The sequence below is a fragment of the Lissotriton helveticus genome, chromosome 5_1 (assembly GCF_964261635.1).
Source record: "Lissotriton helveticus chromosome 5_1, aLisHel1.1, whole genome shotgun sequence".
Lineage (NCBI taxonomy): Eukaryota > Metazoa > Chordata > Amphibia > Caudata > Salamandridae > Lissotriton > Lissotriton helveticus.
Window position 1 is genome coordinate 1,321,564,599 of NC_136065.1, and position 19,588 is coordinate 1,321,584,186.

The window sequence follows — 19,588 nt, forward strand, 5'->3', positions numbered from 1 at the left end:
CCTCTAAATTAAATGCTGAAACTGGTCCTAGGATGCTAGTTTCCGGTCCAGGGAGGACCTGGCTTGGCAGTCCGGGCTGGACTCTTTCCATGAGGCACTGGGTCAAGACTGATTTGCATATGGCCATGTCTAAACTGGGGTGGCATGAGGAGCAAAAGAATGATGGATTTAACCCAGATTTCTTGACTGGGGGTGAATGTTTTGATTTGTTCTGCCTTCCGTCCATCAATTGTGTGTCTTTTGCAAGTGGGCCTGCGGCACTGATTGTGCCACCCACATGAGTAACCCTGCAAATACGTCTCAGGCTCCTTTATGTTAGTGTGTTGAAGCGGCCACGTCCTTTCCCATACTATTTCATTCAAGTGTCTCATTTCTCAATGAGTAGGCTAACCCTCTGTAACTATCCTGGATCAGGGCAGTTCCAGAAGATGTTGGCATTTTGAAACCTGTCTGCTACATTCGAGGTGAAGTGTATCCAGCAGGGGAGGGACAGAAGCAGCATGCTTGACGTGCAAATAAGATAACAGCTGACTACAAATCCTCCTCCTACGTTCAGAAGTCTTGAGGGACCATTCATGTCAGGCTACACAGGATTATATAAGGAGAACCAGGAGGTCATCTCTCCATTGGGGTTCTCAGTAAGAAGGCCTATAAACCACAAGTAGATCAGCTGCAACAACCACTAGTCAACTTTTTCTTAGCCAAGGAGATGGTAGCCACCCCCAGATAAAAGGAATAACATTTTGGGTGGATTCTTATTGTTTATTAGAGGGAAATGATTACCTTCATTGGGTTTATTTTGGTAACATTTCTTCATTTTTTTCTGATTCTTTGGTGTTTTTTGATGCTTTGGGTTGTATACGTTTAATCTACTAAAATATGGTTCCGCATCCCTATGTTGCGCTCTTCTAGATTAAGCGGTGGAAATGAAGATAGGCTTTCCATCCTCCCTTTAAACAGAGGTGTGGTTGAAAAGCTCAACATCTACTTTCAAATTAGTGATTCATAACTGTCATGTCTGCAACTGGATATGTGCATCCATGTCTTGATGGAATCATCTTTGATACCCGTTTTCCAGGAGTAGGGTGTGGGCTGAACCCTGCCTCATTCAGGCTGCCAAGCAGGAATATGATGGTATTATCGAGGAATTCCTAAGTACGGGGGAGAAGCTTTTTGGCCCTTATCTCTGGGGAAGGTAAGAATGTACATGTTTGCAATGTTTTGATATATTTCAGCGCTACCTCATTTCTTTGAGGTCAGTGTTTAAGAAACAGACTTTCTTTTGCAGATTCAACAAATGCTACCTTTTCCGTATGTTAATTTCTACTAAAATTACTATTTTGCTTTTTATGAGCAACCAGACATTGTTTTAAAAGGTAACAGAGTTTTATTTCCGCAATTTTGGTTTCGATTCGCGGAAATCTTTAGTGAAATGGTTTAACTAGGGCTATAAGCATGAGAAAGGACAACCTGGGCAAGGTTGATTACATTATTTATGGGCAACGCAATTTCAATAAGACTAAACCATTAACAATAACTCTTCACATGTTATATTTAACAAAGGCTATAGAAATATCTGCCCGCATCCTGCAGTCCCCCTTCTAGTCTACGTTCTTCCTATTCCGGGACTTTAAATGCTTACCACCCATATTGTGAAAAATCATTTTGTCAAATTCAAATAAATACATAAACTAGAGCCTCATATTAAACGTTTTTTATTATCTCTTCTAAAGGTATGATGTGCTTTTTATGCCTCCGTCATTCCCTTTTGGGGGAATGGAGAACCCGTGCATCACCTTTCTTACTCCTTGCTTATTGGCTGGCGACCGCTCTTTGGCTGATGTCATCATCCATGAGATCTCGCATAGCTGGTTTGGGAATCTGGTCACAAATGCCAACTGGGGTGAATTTTGGTTAAATGAAGGCTTCACGATGTATGCTCAGCGGAGGATCTCAACTACTTTGTATGGTGAGTTTTTAAGGGACTGGGTTATTTTTTGGTATGAAAAAGCTGTCTTATGCTGCATTATCTACATTTTATCTCCTTTCCATTTCCTCCTTCCTATAATAAATGGACAAAAGCACCAAGTTGTTATTTATTGTATTTGCTGATGTTCTCTGAAGCACCTTTTAGAGTGTAAAGCTGTTCTGGATTCACTTTCTGCCACCATTACCCGATTTCATAGATTTCTTTCAGCCCTGCTATCTTAGGGAGACTCGAATCCTGAGTTTTCTGACAGGTGCTCTGCATGATTTCGGCTAAATGAGATACTCATCCAAAAATACTGGAATGCTGGCATTAATGCCCACTTAAAACGGTACTTGTTTTAACATTGGTGACTACCGTAGCTGAGCTCAGGCCAAGATAGCACTAGTGGTTGGTAGCATCTGATGAAGTACTTGAACCCAATTTCTGAGGATGCCTACTGGCTACTCCTTTACCAGCCTTAACACTTCTGACTCAACTGCTAGTGTGCTGCAATGAGAATGGACTACAGAAGCATGGGATGATGGACTGGAGACCAATGCTGGTACTCGGCCTAGCCAAAGGTGACCATTACAAAGATCAGAATATCTCAACTGCACCAGCACAGGGATTGATGGGTAAAAGCATGGCTATTTTGCAATATGATTTGCTTACGATGCTCCTCCGTATCTCATTCTCATGAGTGGATTTGCTATTTGTGTACCAGTCATGAAGTAATACTTAGTGGTAAGCCCTGAGTGGAGCCCTGGAAAAACCCTTGCGGACCACAAACTTTGCATCAGACCACTGTTTTCCATGCCCTCTTTGTTAACCCTATGGTTGAACCATCTTGATTTTCGATGTACCCTGCTGTGGAAATTGGTTGCCATGAAAGTGTTGAACACACATCTGTGCATTGTTGAACGTGTGCATCAGAAGTATTTACGTCCAGTGATTTTCATAAAAATTGCTCTCATAGATGTATTCATCTTTGGGTTGTATGCCATAACCACACAGATGCCTTTACCACATGTGGCAAGTATAATCAAGGTAAGTAAAACACACCGCACATACTCACACCACACATATATACACACACACACTTGAAAAAACAAAGGTTACAGGGACGTTCTAGTTAGGCTCACATTTTAAATGTACAGAACCATAGAAATTCAGCTGTTATATAGTTAATTCAAGTGACTTTAACTCGTGCCCCAAGGTAACTATAAATCGTGCCCTCGCCATGCACTGTTAGTTATCCCAGATATTACATCACTCATGACATCTATGACATTGTTGATATTATCACTGTAACATTTGCAGTAAAACTGGTGGATTATAGTTACCTTAGGGCGTGAGATATAGTTACTTGAATTAACTGTAACTATAACAACTGAATTACTATGGTTTTGTTTGTTTAAAATGTGAGCCTAACTGTAATGTCACGGTAACCTTTGTTCTTTTTCAGGGAATTTCTATGTTTTAAAAAAAAATGAAAGTAATTATAATTACGTTAATTCAACCTCCGTCATGCACAGACTTTGGCTGTGCGCAGTGGGGTTAGCCTGCCACCAACACCCTATAACCAGCCAAACCTGTGCCATGCACAGGGGGGGCTAAAATAAAAGTGGGTTTCCCATGTTAATTTCCATGGAGACTTTAGACGCGCCTGCAGCCCGGACTGCTGGACTTAAGTACACCAAATTTAGTAGAAAGTGAGCTTTTAGTCAGCAGATTGTGTAAATCCATTCAGTAGTATGTGAGATATCAAAGGAAAGCCACATTTGTATATCTGGGCTGAGCCAAAGCACATATCTCCTAGTGAGATCTGATTGGCTGTCAGCATTTCATCCAGAAAGTGATTGCAGCCATCTTGGGACCAATATACATGATAGCACCCAATTGAAACGCATTGTAGTGAATGGCAGGTTTTTAGGGTCACTAAAAGGAGAACGTATAAAGGGTGATATCAGATTTTAGTTATAATATAAATCATTTGTTGATGAGGTGATTGTACCCTGTGAAAAAGCCTTCGGCTGTGATTTCATGAATTATGTCTGAGAGAAAACAGTTTTTTCATGATTTTCCCACATAGGTCATGAAAGGTGTTCCAAAAGCTAACAGCTAACATGATGGCATATTTTCTGTAGATTCTTACATATCTTTTTCAGCCATATGAGAATGAAGTCTGACATTCTTGGTAAAACATGTACTTCCAACAGTAGCAGCCTGTCAGTTGATTCCCTTGTGTTCTACTACAGCCTCACAGTGTTCTGAAGAACAACTAGAGCTCTAAAAGTCTTACTTACTTATGACAAACAAATGGCACACCTTAAGCCATCTTCATTAAATCAAACTGGTAAAACTTAAAATGTTTCATTTGGAAAGGAAGAAAATGAGGGTGTTCGTTTTGTCGTAGAAATTATGCTTAGTGCTCTAGAAGGAAAAATTAGGACACGTTTAAAGTAAGTTCTCAAATATCTTCTAATTCCTTAAAACATTCTAACATTCTCCCCTATCCATCAAAAACTTTTGAAAAGGCAATGAACTTACAGCTGCCGAACTATATTGATCAGAACGATCTGCTGGATGACACCCAGTTTGGGTTCAGGAAGGGCCACGGGACCGAGACTGCTCTGATAAAGGCAGCAGAGGAGGTCAGGATAATCATGGACCAGGGTGGTGCAGCGGTCCTCATACTGTTAGATTTGTCTGCAGCCTTCGACACGGTCGATCATACCATCTTGATCGACCGTGTCGCTGCAATAGGCATTCAGGGCAAAGCCAAAGCACTCCTGGCATCCTTCCTGGCTGATAGAGAGCAGTCTGTGAAGATGGGGAGTTATTACTCTCCTGATTTCACTCTGCCTTGTGGAGTCCCCCAAGACTCCTCGCTAAGTCCGACACTTTTTAACATCTACGTGTCGGACTTGGCGAGGGTGATCAAGTCATTTGGTATTGGACTGACCTCATACGCTGATGACACCCAACTGGTCCTGGCGATCCACAAAAATGGAGGAGCAGTGGCCGCTAATTTCCAGGAGGGTATGAGAGCCATCAGTACCTGGATGGATCAGAATTGTCTAAAGTTAAATTCTGACAAGACTGAGATCATGGTATTTGGTGAGCTGACCCCGTCCTGGTCCCCAGTTTGGTGGCCTTCGGAGTTAGGAACCCCTCCATCACCAGTATCCAAAGTTAGGAATCTGGGGGTTCTATTCGACAACAAGCTAGCTTTTGTCAGCCATGCCAACGCAGTGGTCTCAGCCTCCTTTTTTTACCCTAAGAATGGTAAAGAAATTGCTTCGATTTCTTCCCCCAAATGCAGGCAAGACCCTAATGTCCACTTTGGTATTGTCTAAGGTGGACTATTGTAATGGCCTATTGCTGAACGCGCAGGAGCAAGTTTTGAACAAACTACAGCTTGTTCAAAATGCTGCCGCAAGGATTCTAACCGGCACACCGAAGTATTCATCTATTTCTCCCATCATTAGTCAACTACATTGGTTGCCGGTTAGAAGCCGTACGAAGTTTAAGGCCTTGTGTATCACATATAAGGCATTGAACAACATTGGACCAGAATTTTTAAAAAAGGCTATTTGTGTTTACACGCCTAGTCGAACATTACGTTCATCTGCAGCCCAACAGCTTCAAATCCCACGCACAAAAAAAGCCACATGGGGAGACAAACGCTTTGTGGTTGCCGCTTCTAAACTGTGGAACCTGCTCCCTCCCTACATTAAACTTAGCCCATCACTGCTAACATTCCGAAAGCATCTTACAACCTGGCTTTTTAATCAGTAAACTCCCAATAGGAACCCTTTTGCAGTCTGTAAGCTCTAGCGCCGAGACACCGGAAGCTATTTGCGCGCTATAGAAATTGTATAAATAAATAAAATAAATAAATAAATGTAGACTGAAACATGCAACAAGCAGCAGACTGTAATAAACTGTTAATCACCAAGGAGTTAACTGGCAATGTTCTAAAGAGCAACTAGAGTGGTACCGTTCTGAGTTCATGCCAAAGTGTGGACATCTCAAATGACATCATCCAGTGACTGTGAGAGTTTTTAAAAGGTTTTTGTTAAATATAAATAAACCAAGATGTATTGGTGAATCAGTGGGTGTATGAGTGCCTGTATGGATGATTCAATGGGTGCGTGACTCTCTGTATAAGTGAGTGATTAGGTGTCTCACTGAATGTATGGGTGAGTGACTGGTTGTGTAAATGTCTGTATCAGTCTGTCATTGTCTAAGTGACGGTTTGGGTGTGTGAGTGAGTACATGGCGAGTGATTGGATGTCTGAGTACTTGTATGGTTGTCTGAGTGTCTGTGTGGGTGGGTGAAATAGTGTGTGACTGCCTGTATGAATTAGTGAGAGGGTGAGTCAGTGGCTGTATGGGTTAATTAGTTCATGTGTGAGGGGTTGAATGGGTGAGTGTGTGTATGGCTGTGTGGTTGAGTAAGTGGATGTGGCAGTGGTATATAGGTGAGTAACTGGATATGTGAAAGGCAGTATAGGGGATTGGTGGGGTATATGACTGACTGTATGGGTGAGTGAATGTGAGAGTGGCTATATGGGTGAATGTGTTCTTGTCAGTGACTGTATAGGTGATTGAGTATGTGTTAGTATATGTATAAGTGAGTGGGTGTGCGTGTGTATCTGTATGGGTGAGTAAGTGGTTGTGGGATTGACTCGATGGTTGAGTGACTAGGTGTTTCAGTTGCAACACGGACCCAAAACAAAAGGAACTTGTTATTAACCCTAAAACAGGACACCTTGTCCTGTTGATGGGGACACGCATGGGGATGTGCCACAAGACAATGCTCCAGACCCATGGGCCAACTATAACATTGATCCCAATAATGATAACGACCCAGACCTATACCCATTTAAGCTTTCTCCAGATGACAACGTTTGGTTCATTGAACTGCTTATTAGAGCCGCACAGTACCATGGAATACAGCTCCATAAGGAGCTCCATGAGGAAGATTTCTTATTTGAGACGCTAAGTGCATCACAAAAGACTACACATACACTACCTATGCTCAAAGGTATGTTAAAACATGTAGATTAGGTATTCAAAGATCCAGTGCGAACTAGGGTCCTCACACCTAGAGTTGACAAAAAATATAAAGCTGCACCTACAGACCCAATTTACATCAGAGGTCAGGTTCCATTAGATTCTTTAGTGGTATCAAATGTTCGTAAATGAGCTAATTCTCAAACAATAGGAGACGCCCACCCTCCTGATGAAGAATATAAATTAATATATGTGTCAGTCAAAAGAGTAGTATCGTAAGCAGCCAATTATTGGTAATACACAAGCACTCTTCGCAGGGTATGACAGAGCTCATTATGATGAGCTAGAGCAGCTAAACTAACATTTGCCCAACAAACACAAAGCTAAAGCTCATGACCCCATCCAGGAAGGGACGCTTATTTGCAACAGTTTAATCAGGTGTACTTTAGACGCAGCAGACACTGCTTCTCGCGCTAATAGACGTCACGCATGGCTAAGGGTATCGGGGTTTAAATCAGAGGTTCAAGATTCCATTTTAAGTTTAGCTTTTAACAAGGAACATTTATTTGGCCCTACAGTTGACACTTCATTTGAAAAAATTAAGAAAGACACTGAAGTAGCCAAATCTATGGGAGCACTGCAGACCCCATCAAACCGTGGTTCCTTTCGGCGCACCTTTTACTGGGGAGGCTCAAAGACCATACCATCTGATGGGTCCTCTACCTCATTTAGAGGCACTAGTCAATCCCCCTCTACTAGAGGTTATTTTCGAGGTGGATTTCGGGGAAACCATGGCAAAGGAAGAGGGAGAGGTAATACACCCCATACTTCCCAGCCACAAAAAAACAGTGACTTTCCTCCCCTTCCCCCAATCATTCAACACCTGTAAGGAAACGTCTTACTCAATTTCTCCCAGTCTGGAATACCATCACATCAAATGAATGGGTTTTGCAATTTATCCAATCTGGTTATTGCCTGGAGCTTACCAACAACCGTCCAAATATTCTACAACAAAAACACAAACTATCTCCTGAACATATACACCTACTCAAACAAGAGGTCCAATCTCTTCTGGATAGAGGAGCTATAGAACCCGTCCCATTACCATATTAAGGGACAGGTGTATACTCTCTTTACTTTCTAATTCCCAAAAAGGATGGTGCTTTTAGACCTATATTTGGCCTCGGAGAATTAAACCTATACATTCATTCAGATCACTTCCATATGGTCACTCTCCCAACAGGTGCTTCCTCTGTTAGAATAAGGCGACTTCTTGCCCACTCTGGACTTGAAGGACGCCTACTTCCATTTTTCAATTCATCCCGCTCAGCGGGACAACATTACCAGTTCAAAGTGCTCCCATTGGAGTCACCATTGCTACAAGAGTATTCACCAACTCCCTGGCAGTAGTCGCTGCACAACTGCGAAGACAACATGTTCACGTCTTCCCATATCTAGACGACTGGCTCAACATAGCCAGCTCTCTCACAAAGTGCCTACAGCACACTCATAAAGAACACTACACTTAATACACACCCTTGAATTCACAGTAAATCTGTTGAAGCCCCATCTTCAACCCTCCAAGATGCAAACGTACTTGACGGCCACTCTAGATGCACAAAAAGCTCTAGCCTGTCCCAATCCAGCCAGAATCCACAGTATTCAGGTTCTCATTTCCAAATTTCAACCCAACCACTCATTACCAGCTCGGGTGTTCATTCAGCTACTAGGAATGATGGCATCTTGCACCATGATACTTCCGTATGCAAGAGTTCAAATGTGTCCCCTTCAGGAATGTTTAGCCTGTCAGTGGAATCGGTCTCAGGGTCGGTTGACAGATCTAGTGTTGGTGGACGGCCGCACTCATCGCTCTCTGCACTGGTGGAATCCACAGAACCTTTCCAAAGAGCGACCTTTCATTGACCCAGTTCCACAGACGGTGCTAACGGACACATCACTCGATGGTTGGGGAGTGTAGGAAAGTGGCTCTATATATACTGGACCAAAGTAAGGTACAGTGTGTGTGTAGAGTCCCCAGAGGTTTGGCAGAGGCTAAAGTTAGATATAACCTTACTCTCAACAGTGGTATCTTGGTCGAGCAGTAAGGCAGTATCAGAGGACAGTGTAAAGCATATGTTGTACACACTCAGTCAGCAAATGGTCTCACACACTCAAGAACTGAACTCTAGGCCAATTGTTTTGTATCAAAAGATATAGTTGTTTTATTATTATAGAACCAATAAGGTATCAAAATATACTTTCTCAGGATGAGTTACTTCAGTTAAAAACTTTTCAAATAGGCAATAGACTTTTTGAATGCAATAGTTAGTTTGTTGCAATAGGCAACACAATTTCAAACACAATGCAACACTGAGCTCAATGGGAATTTCTAGTTAAATGCAATTAGTTACTTTGTAGATTACTTTTCTAACCACAGGACTGGATCCTAGATTCAGTCCCGGGACATGAGCTGTAAACAGTTAAGTAAAAGCGTTTTGGTTACAGTAGTGATTGTTAAGGAATATTATTGTATTTTAAAAGTTGACACCTAGAAACTTTTTCAGTTGAAATTACCAATGTTCTCCTATGGAAGGAAATTCAATTTGCAGATGAAGTATGTTCACGTTACTTTTGTAATCCAGTGCTGGACTCCTAGGTTCTCTATCGAAAACAGGCAAGTAATTACGTTTTTATCGTTGGCACGATTTTTAGAGAATATGTGTAATTTTAAAAAATCGACACTTTTTCAGCATACAGCAGGCAATGATATCCTATGGAAGGAAATTCAAGTTACTGGTAAGTACGGTTAGAATTGCTTTTCAGGATCAGTACTGGAATCAAAGATGCAGCACTGAGGTCTCTCCTGATAACAGGTGGGTAAATCGGAATTCGTAGTTCGGCTGATTTTAGATGAATATTTTAAAGTTCCAAAACTCCACACTTAGAAGAATTTCCAAGTAAAACCAGTCAATGTAGAAAAGTGAGTTATCGGCTTTTAGGTAAGTACTCGACTGGCAGAGTTAAGGTTCTGGGCATAGACTCAGGGGTCTCCCAGGGTCAGGTAGGTACAGTTGGTTCACCCTCAGCGGCACAGGGGCAGCCGGGTGCAGAGGTAGTTAGGCCCAATGTTATCCAGTGGCAGGGGGCCTTCGGTTGGTGGCTGCTGGCTAGCAGGCCTCGCGGCTGTGGGAGCTGGGCTCCTGGTCACTTGCTCAGGGCAAATGGGGAAGTAGGATAGGACAAAGGTTGCACTGCCAGGGGCACTCGGGCGGCTGGGTGCAGGGTGCATTTGAGCCGTCGGGCGCTCTGGGACGGAGGATCTTCTGGAGCGACCAACACTTTGAGAGGGAAGTTGGGATCTTGGAAGGTAGGTAGGCACCCCGGAGTTGGGCACAGGAGGCGGGGGCGCCGGGTGCAGGGGTGTCCTTGGACATCGGGAAATCTTACCCTCTGCTGGTCGCGGTTGGGAGGGGTCCCTGGTTCTGAGTCTGCAGGCATCGTCTGGTGCAGAGTGGGCTGGATTTGCGGTTCCTGGCTGGCACCAGGGTTATTGATGTTTGAGCAGAGCCACTACCTGTGGTATTCTCAGTCTCTAAGAGGGTCAAGGCAGGCAGGTTCTCCGGGGTTCTTGAGGTTGCTGTCCGCAGGAGACGCCGGGATTTAGCAGGAGCAGGTTCAAGGATCAACAGGCATGTAGGGCTGGGGCCAAGTCAGTTGGTGTCGTCCTCTTGTTAGCAGCTACACGGCAGGTCTTCTTCTCCTTCCCCTAAATACTAACTTTAGGGGCGTTACAGGTAGGGAAAGGGCAGGGACCAATAGGTCCCTGTCCTGGGGTGAGTACATCCCCTATCCTGCTCCTCTCCTGTGGGAGGGGGGCAGGAGCCTGTCTCTGATTGAGCAGGGCTCCCCATCTTCAAGATGGCTGGGGCCCGGAGTTGTGCTTCACCTCGCCTCTCCCAACTGAGGGGTGGAGTTGGCACAGGCTGGCACACCCCCCTTCCTGGCATAGGGTTTCCCGCCAGAGTGGGGGGATCAGAACTGTTGGGGGCCAGTTGCCGAGTACAGCAAGTGGCCTGGAGAAGCTCAGAAAGGCGGCATGCCTTTGAAGCTCCTCCCTTGGAGACCTAGCATCTCACCCAGGGTGTGCATTGTTGCAGGCCCAGGGTGGAGAGCGGGGGGCTCTCCACCCAGGGGTCCAGTAACATGTCTGCTGTGTGGCAGCCTAGGTAGCCTCTCAGATCAGACGTGGATTGTAGATTAGGTTTCAGGGGGCATCTCTAAGATGCCCTCTGTAGTGCATTTTACATTAAATCCCACACTGGCATCAGTGTGGGTTTAATGTGCTGAGAAGTTTGATATCAAACCGTTAGTCTTCAGTGTAGCCATTATGGTGCTGTGGAGTTCGTAATAACAACCTCCCAGCACAATATACCCTTAATGGCATCAGTGCACTTGCAGTGCCCAGGAATGGCCCTGGGTACTGTAGGGGCACAGGCCTCATGCACCTGTACCCACACCACTGGCATAGTGCACCCAGCTAGAGGGGTGACTGATGTATGCCAGGGCCATGGGTTGGTGGGCATGGCACACAGGGATGTGTGCCATGTCGACTCTGTTTAGTTCTGTACCAGGACAATCAGTCTGCAGAGGCAGTGTGTGGGTGTCAGGGTGCAGGGCCCCTAAGGGGGGCACAATAAGTGCTACAGCCCTTAGGGGTCTTCTCTGGTCATAATGCCCTGGGTACCTAGGGTACCATTTACCAGGGGCTGACATGTGGCCAGAGATGCCAATTGGGTTTTAGCTTCAATACAGTTTTAGGGAAGGAACACAGGCCCTGGGCACCTGATTGGCAGGAGCCCAGGGCACACTCAGTCAATGCACATCAGCAATTCAGCAAAAAGTGGGGGCATACCATGCAAGAAAGATGGCACTTTATCACAGGGAGCTCATCTCCAAACTCGCACAATTCAGAGATTGTGGAGTCAAAAGGAAAAGCAACTCCATATAAATCATCTAGATCTGCTAGCAGTCTCTCCAGCGATCAAAGCCGTCCAAACTCACCTTGTAGGCAAAGCTGTCCTAATACGCACAGACAACATGACAGCCATGTATTACATACAGAAACAGGGGTTGTGGGGAGGCACTCTCTCCAACTGTCAAACCTTGCACAAGCCATTTGGAGATGGGACATTCATCAAAAATGTATCTCCTAGTGGAGATTGCAGATCTGCTCGGCAGACAGACAACAGATCCACGAGTGGGATCTTCACCCTCAAGTTCTCCTCCCGTTCTTTCAGATGTGGGGCTTCCCAGACATGGATCTGTTCGCCACACACCAAAATGCAAAATGCCCAAACTGTGCCTCCAGGTATCCTCACACATTATCCAAAGGCAATGCTCTATGGATGAACTGGTCAGGGATATTTGCCTACGCTTTTCCGCCTCTCCTACTCATTCCACTAGTGGTTTGGAGGCTCAGGCAGACATCCCGCACACTAATCCTGGTAGCTCCTACCTGGGCCTGTCAGCCCTGGTTGGCTACCCTGTTGGAACTCTCAGTAGTTCCTCATCAAAAATGACATCTCATATCCAGTCTCCTCACGCAGAACCATGGAGAGACAAGACATCCAGATCACAAACCTCTCAACCTTGCGATCTGGCACCTGAAGACAGAGTTTGGCTATCGGAATCTTCCACCAGACTGTATAAATATCATTAAAGAGACCAGATGACCGACTACAAGAGCTTGCTATGCAGCAAAATGGAAGCGGTTTGTTATTTATTGTAATAACCCGCTTGATGCTTCTGTTCAAAATATCATTTGCTATTTACTACATTTAAGACGCTCAAATTTAACGTACACATCTATACGCTTACATCTCGCTGCAATAGCCGCTTATCTTCAAAATAGACAACTTCTGTGCCTGTATTAAAGCTTTCATGGAAGGACTTAAAAGAGTTATTCCTCCCACACTTCCACCTGCCCCAGTGTGGAAACTTAATATTGTCCTTACCAGACTATTGTGTCCACCCTTTGAGCCATTGCATAAATGTGAACTGCAATTGATCACTTGGAAAGTTGCTTTCCTCATTGCTATCACATTACTGAGGACAGTTGGTGAGCTTCGGTATTAACCATAGAAGAAACATTTTTACAAGTACACCAAAAAAAGTGGTTCTTCGCACTAACCCTAAATTTCTACCTAAAGTTGTTTCTTCCTTCCACATCAACCAATCTGGTGAGTTGCGTGTGTTCTTTCATCAACTAGATTCTGTGGCAGAACTTGCTCTACACACCATGGATGTTAAAAGAGTATTACTCTGTCATCGAGAGGACAAAACATTTTCGTAAAACTAAACCACACCTTTGTCGCGTTTGCTCCACCACACAAAGGCAATCCCATTTCTAAATCAAGTACTGGACGCCGCATAGTCAAAAGCATTCAAACTTGCTATGGAAAAGCAAAGAGAACTTTACCAATTCCCCCTAGTGCGCATTTCTCTCACAAACTAGAGGCTTCTATGGCCTTCTTAGGAAACATGCCCATGGATGACCTCTGTCAAGCTGCAACATGGTCTACACCACACACATTTACAAAACACTATTGTGTAGATGTGTAGATGTGTTAGCAAGGCAGCAAGCTAATGTAGGCCAGGCAGTTCTATGTACACTATTTCAAATGACTGCAGCAGTTACAGGCTAGCCACCGCTTTGGGAGATTGCTGCTGTATACTCTATGCAAAGCATGTGATCTACAGCTCACATGCCTCGGACGGAAAATGCTACTTACCCAGTATGCATCTATTCTTGGTAAGTAGAGCTGTAGATTCACATGCGCCCACCTACCTCCCCGGGTACCTGTACCTGTTCCAGTGCTATCTTACTTAGATAAATACACATGGACATCTCTATTCTACTCTTACTAACTCCATTCTCACCCTCTGCGGGAAAACAATCTAACAATGGATTCGATGCCCATGTGCACTATCACCAAAAGGAAGAGGCACCAACTTCGTGACTGGAAAAGACATCTTCGAACAAAAACAAAGTGCAAACATGCAGACCCAACACTAGATGGCAGACCTCTGCGAAGCATGTGAATCTACAGCTCTACAAGCCAAGAACAGATGCTGTAGGAAGCTGGCTCTGTATATACTATACCAAAGTGAGGTATAGTGTACAGAGTCCAGTGGAACCCCAAAGTTAGACAGAGGTAAAGTGAGATAGCATCTCTCTCTCTATTTGTGGTAGTGTGGTTGAGCAGTAAGGCAGTGTTAAGCATTTGTTGTACACACTCAAAGACTGAACTTCAGACCAATTGTTTTTGTATTAAAATATTCTTTTAGTTATTTTATTTTCTAGAACCAAGCAAGCCTGGCACAGGTAAACAAATACTTTACAGTAGTAATGCAGTTTGTAAACAGTTTGAATTGCAATTTCATATGCACTTTGTTTTGACTTACAGTATGTTTGCAGAGAAATGCAATACTTTGTAAATACAGTACATAGACTTGAATGGGCTTTTCAGTAAAATACCAGGTAAGTTACTATTTGGATTACTTCTCTTACACAGAGCAGTATACCTAGATATTACTCTGGGACATTTCCTGTAAACCGGTAAGCAAAATTGTTTTTGTTAAACTACCATTTTAAAGAATTTCTGTTATCGGTTTTAAGGTAAGTATTTGGTAGTGGGAGTTGAGGTTCTGGGGGTAGACTCAGGGGTACCCGAGGGTCAGGGTGTCGGGTGCAGGGGTGCCTTTTGGGTTCGGTATTCATACCAGCTCCTGGTCTGGGTTGGGGGACCCTCTGGATTTACGCTGCAGGCGTCTGCTGGGGGCTTGAGGCGTGTCAGGGGTCGCCGGATCTCGTGTCAGGATCGCCGGGGGTACCTCCTCGTGGTGTTTGCTCACTCGAGCTCAGGCCTTGGACTGCAGGAGGAAAGTGGTGCTGATTTGCGGTTTCCGGCCGGAGCCAGAGGTTGCATATGAACAAATCCGGTGTTCACAGGAGCTATAGTCTTTGTGGTTGAAGGCAGGCAGGTCCTCCGGGGTATTCGAAGTTGCTGGCTGCAGGACACACCGGGATTTCGCAGGAGCAGGTCCGAGTTGGAGACAGGCTGGTAGGGCTTGGGCGAAGTCAATGGGCGTCTTCCTCTTGTTAGCTTCGGCACAGCTGTTCGGTCCTTCTTCTTCTTTTCTTGTTGCAGGTTCTTGTCTGAGGAAGCAAGGTTCAAGGGTGCCCCTAAATACTATATTTAGGGGCATTACAGGTAGGTACAAAGGTTGTCCGTACCCTGGGGTGGGTACACCCCCTATTATGCCACCCTCCAGTGGGAGGGGGCCATAAGCCTTTCCCTGGTTGGCTGAGTCCCCCCCCCCCCCCATATGCAAAATGATGGGGTCTGAGAGTTGTGCTTCACCTCGCCTCCCCCACCTGAGGGGTGGAGTTGGCAGAGGTGGGCACACCTCCCTTCCTCACTTGGTTTTCCCGCCGGTTCTCCCGCCCAAGGTGGGAGTCAGAACTAGTGGGGACCAGTTGCTCCAAGCAGCAAGTAGCCTGGGGATGCTCACAAAGGCGGCAAGCCTTTGAAGCTTCCCCTCGTGGACCCTGCCCATCCTGGGAGAGGAGGCTTGGCACCTCGTCCCAGGATGTGCATTCCTTCAGGCCCCCGAGAGCAGCAGCTGGAAGGGATCCAGAAACTTGTCTGGTGGTGGCAGCTGAAACACTAGACACTAGTAGTAGGTCGTTTTTCAGGGGGCATCTCTAAGATGCCCTCTGTGTGCATTCTCCATTAAATCCCACACTGGCATCAGTGTGTGTTTAATGTGCTGAGAAGTTTGATACCAATTGCATTTACTGCAACAGAAACCAAGCTTCTCACAAATGCATACTGGGTATGTAGCATTTTCCTTCTGTCTTGTCTGCGTTGCATTTAAGTTGATAGGAAATTAACCTATGGTAGATGGCTGTTAGGCAGGATCTTTTGGATTCTCCCGAGCCCTCTGCTTCCCTACCCCAGGAAAACAGCAGCTGAGTATTTATTTACTGAGTTTTAAATAGCGTAAACTCGACCCGAGGGCATCAGAGCACTTCACAGAGATGGCAGCATATACTACATCAGCGTATGAGATCACTTTTGCTCCCAGGGCTTTGGCCAGTTGTGCTAATGGGTAAGATATACCTTAAATAACGTAGGGCTCAAGGCTGAACCCTGGGGCACACCCACTGACAGTTCTCGGGACTCTCAAGAAAAAGGAGGGATGCATACCTCTTGTACTCTACCCTCTAAACAGGAAGCCAGCCATTCCAAGGCTTGACCAACTATTACGATGGATTGGAGACGCACTAGGAGTTTGGCGTGGGTGACCATATCCAAGACCTCAGACAGATCTAGCATGATCAGTACTTCCTTCCCACCAGTGTCGAGAGTGCCTCTCATGTATTCTACAGCCTCCATTACCCCCACCTTTGTGCTTTAGTTTGGTATAAAGCCGGTCTGGCTTGGGTGGAGCAACTTGTTGGTTTCCAGGTACTGGGAGAACTGCTAATTTACAACTTTCTCCAGCACTATAAACATGGCAAGTATTAATGATCTTGGTCTGTAGTTGGATTGCTCTCCCAGGCCTGCAGAGGGTTTCTTACACAGGGGCAAGATTGTAACCGGTTTCCCGGAGCGGGGTACTGTTGCAGTAGAAAGTGATGCATTAAGCAACATATTAGTCAGTGGGTTAATGATGCTTGCCACTAATGCTAATAGGTTGGGAGGGCAGGGTTTGAATGGATATCCCAATCTTGAGGCTGCACATAGCTGCTATGACCCCTCCAAGGGGATGAATTAGAAGCTAGTGTTTTGCTATTTTTGTGGTAGCCATACATGTTTGCATTACATCCATTAAAACCACTTCAGACTAAAAGCCAGCTGATCGCACCACTCAGTTGAAGGCTGTTGAAGTCTGGCACAAGCCTCAGGGGACATAACGTTTTTAAGAACTTTAAAGATTTCCCTAGATTTATTTAATTCTCTTTCTATCCTCTCTTCCAGATGCGCCTTCTCGGCTATTTTGACTTCAGTATAGTATTTTTTTTTTTTGCGTTATCTTGTATATAGCTTTAATATTAGAGTTGTAATGTTTCTACCATTGTCTCTCTAAGGTTTTGCATTGTTTCTTTTCATCCCTGAAAGTATCTGTTTACCATGGGCTGGACGGCTTAATTCTGTATGGTATATGTTGGGCCACTGGCGCCATCTTGTGGGTTGTGTCGTGCATTCAGCTATCCGGGGGATGGGTGTCTTCCTCCACCACGCCAGAGAGATAGAGAGAGGAGGCACTTTCCTCACAGGACCAATTTAACTCCAAAGGCTGAACGCTATGAAATTCTCTGGAAGCGCATCGGGTCCTATTTAAGTATTTGTATTGTGACAGTTTTAATCCAGCATTAATTCCCTGTGTAGGTATTCTGCCCATTTATTTCTTTAACCTTTTTTGCCTCTTTTAAGTTTGTCTGCGAATGTCTGGTATAAAAAAAATGTGATCACTCTCTTCCCATTTCAGTTTGTTAATACTTTAATGGGTAGGCGGTTTTTCTGATTGATAATTCTATGTTGGATGCCCTGCCCTTAGTATTGAACCATTAAATAGGAACCTACCTGGTCTTATTCCATATAACTTCAAATCGGCAAACTTTCTCATATATCCATTCTCATATGTGCCACCAACTATTGTTATACCTGTTCTTGTCCACACTCTGCACTTTAACTTCTATATTTAGTGTACTTGCACACCTCAACAGTAATCCAGATGGAAATGCCACTTGCATATTTGTCCTTCACAAGCATCTATCCCAGCAGTAACAAACTATATAAATCAATCTCTGAATTCTGCTGTTGTGTCCCTTCTCCTGCTATATAGCATCCACATGCAGGCATCACCTGACTTTCAGGTGAAATCACACTCTCAAATAGCATAGCTCAAAATGCTCCAGATAAGATTATCCAAAGAGAGAGAGAAGTTCCAGGTTTGCCCTACAAACGAGAACGCACTCAGGCTGCAGCGATTTCCCCTCAGACCTCCACACATTGCGGGATGTAGCCGACGCGTTTCGTAGTAAATTCCTTCAGAACGCTGCACCCATCTGGGTAGAATCACCGCACTACATTTCTCATTAGACCTTGGGCGATAGCTCATTGGAACATATTAGTGGCCTATCCGGAGGCTCGTAATTGAATAAAGGTGTGGCAAGAAATGCTGCGAACTTTGGTTACCAGCCTGTGAAGAAGGAATTTACTCCGAAACGCATCGGCTACAACCCGCAGTGTGTGGAGGTCTGAGGGGAATTGCTGCAGCCTGAGTGCGTTCTCGTTGGTGGGGCAAACCTGGAACTTTAATCTATACACGGTGGCTCGGCTGTGGGGAACCCACCACCGCATGAATGGATAGCGGGCCATGGAACTTGAAATCTTGTCAGGCTCTTTACATGGGGAAGCAGTACCGAGTATGTAGACCTTGCACGCTTCGGGGCCCATCTGTGGGCTTTGATTGGGGGCCCTCAGAACGCTGCACCCATCTGGGTAGAATCACCGCACTACATTTCCCATAAGACCTTGGGGAATAGCTCATTGGAGCATCTTAGTGGCCTATCAGGAGGCTCGTAATTGAATAAAGGTGTGGCAAGAAACGCTGCGAACTGTAGTTACCAGCCTGTGAAGAAGGAATTTACTCCGAAACGTGTCTGCTACATCCTGCAGTGTGAGTGCGTTCTCGTTTGTGGGGCAAACATGGAGCTTTAATATAAAAATAAATATATATATGTGATCAAGGTTACTTGATAACCGAAACGCGTCATGCCAGAAAGAACCGTGTGAAGAGATAATAAATCTTCCTGAATACTTACCTGCTGCTTGGTGGTCCGTTATTCTGTGGTCCAAAAACGCTGTTCGCAAAAGCTGCAAGGATATATATATATATATATATATATATATATATATATATATATATATATATAACGTCCAAACTCAGCCAAACAGACGAAGCGAGACCCCAGAAATGGTGCAAATTATTTATTTCTTAGCCCAACACCAATCCGCCATGACGCGTTTCGGCTTAACGAAGCCTTGATCACATGACACCGTCATGGGGGCTGACATCCCGTTTTTAAAGTGCAAAGTGCCGTTACGTAATGAACATGGTAAAGTTACTAACACAATTAACACATAATGCGTTAAACAAGCTTACAATAGAGGTAAAGCAAAATTCATTTCTACATTTATATAAATATATAGCAGCCTCTAAGTAATATTGCACATATTCAGGTAAAGTTGCGTTGGCAATTCAGAATAATGATAAAACATATAAATACATAAAATGTTTTAAAATATAAATATTCCCATTCATTGCCAATGATCAACCTAAAACATCTTACCGATTTTATTTGGTGGGCTACTAAACCAACCGTATGCTAAATAGCAGCAACAGAGGCGCTGAGTACATATGTTATATAACCAGTACCAAGAACTGTTTCTTTCATTGGTATCGGAAATAGCTACCATAAAAGCCCAAGTGGGCTGATGATTCTATATGTGCAAAATTTTAAAT

At 44.5% G+C, this 19,588-nt stretch overlaps 1 protein-coding gene across 2 annotated transcripts in view; it reads left to right on the plus strand.

The window, feature by feature from the left end:
• The window catches only part of RNPEP (arginyl aminopeptidase), a 239,082-nt gene that overhangs the window by 48,981 nt on the left and 170,513 nt on the right, over positions 1–19,588 (plus strand). For both annotated transcript variants that reach the window (XM_078644158.1, XM_078644159.1), the window contains exons 4-5: positions 1,079–1,195; positions 1,734–1,969. In XM_078644158.1, coding sequence (XP_078500284.1) covers positions 1,079–1,195; positions 1,734–1,969 — 353 coding nt within the window. The remainder of the gene's footprint in view (positions 1–1,078; positions 1,196–1,733; positions 1,970–19,588) is intronic.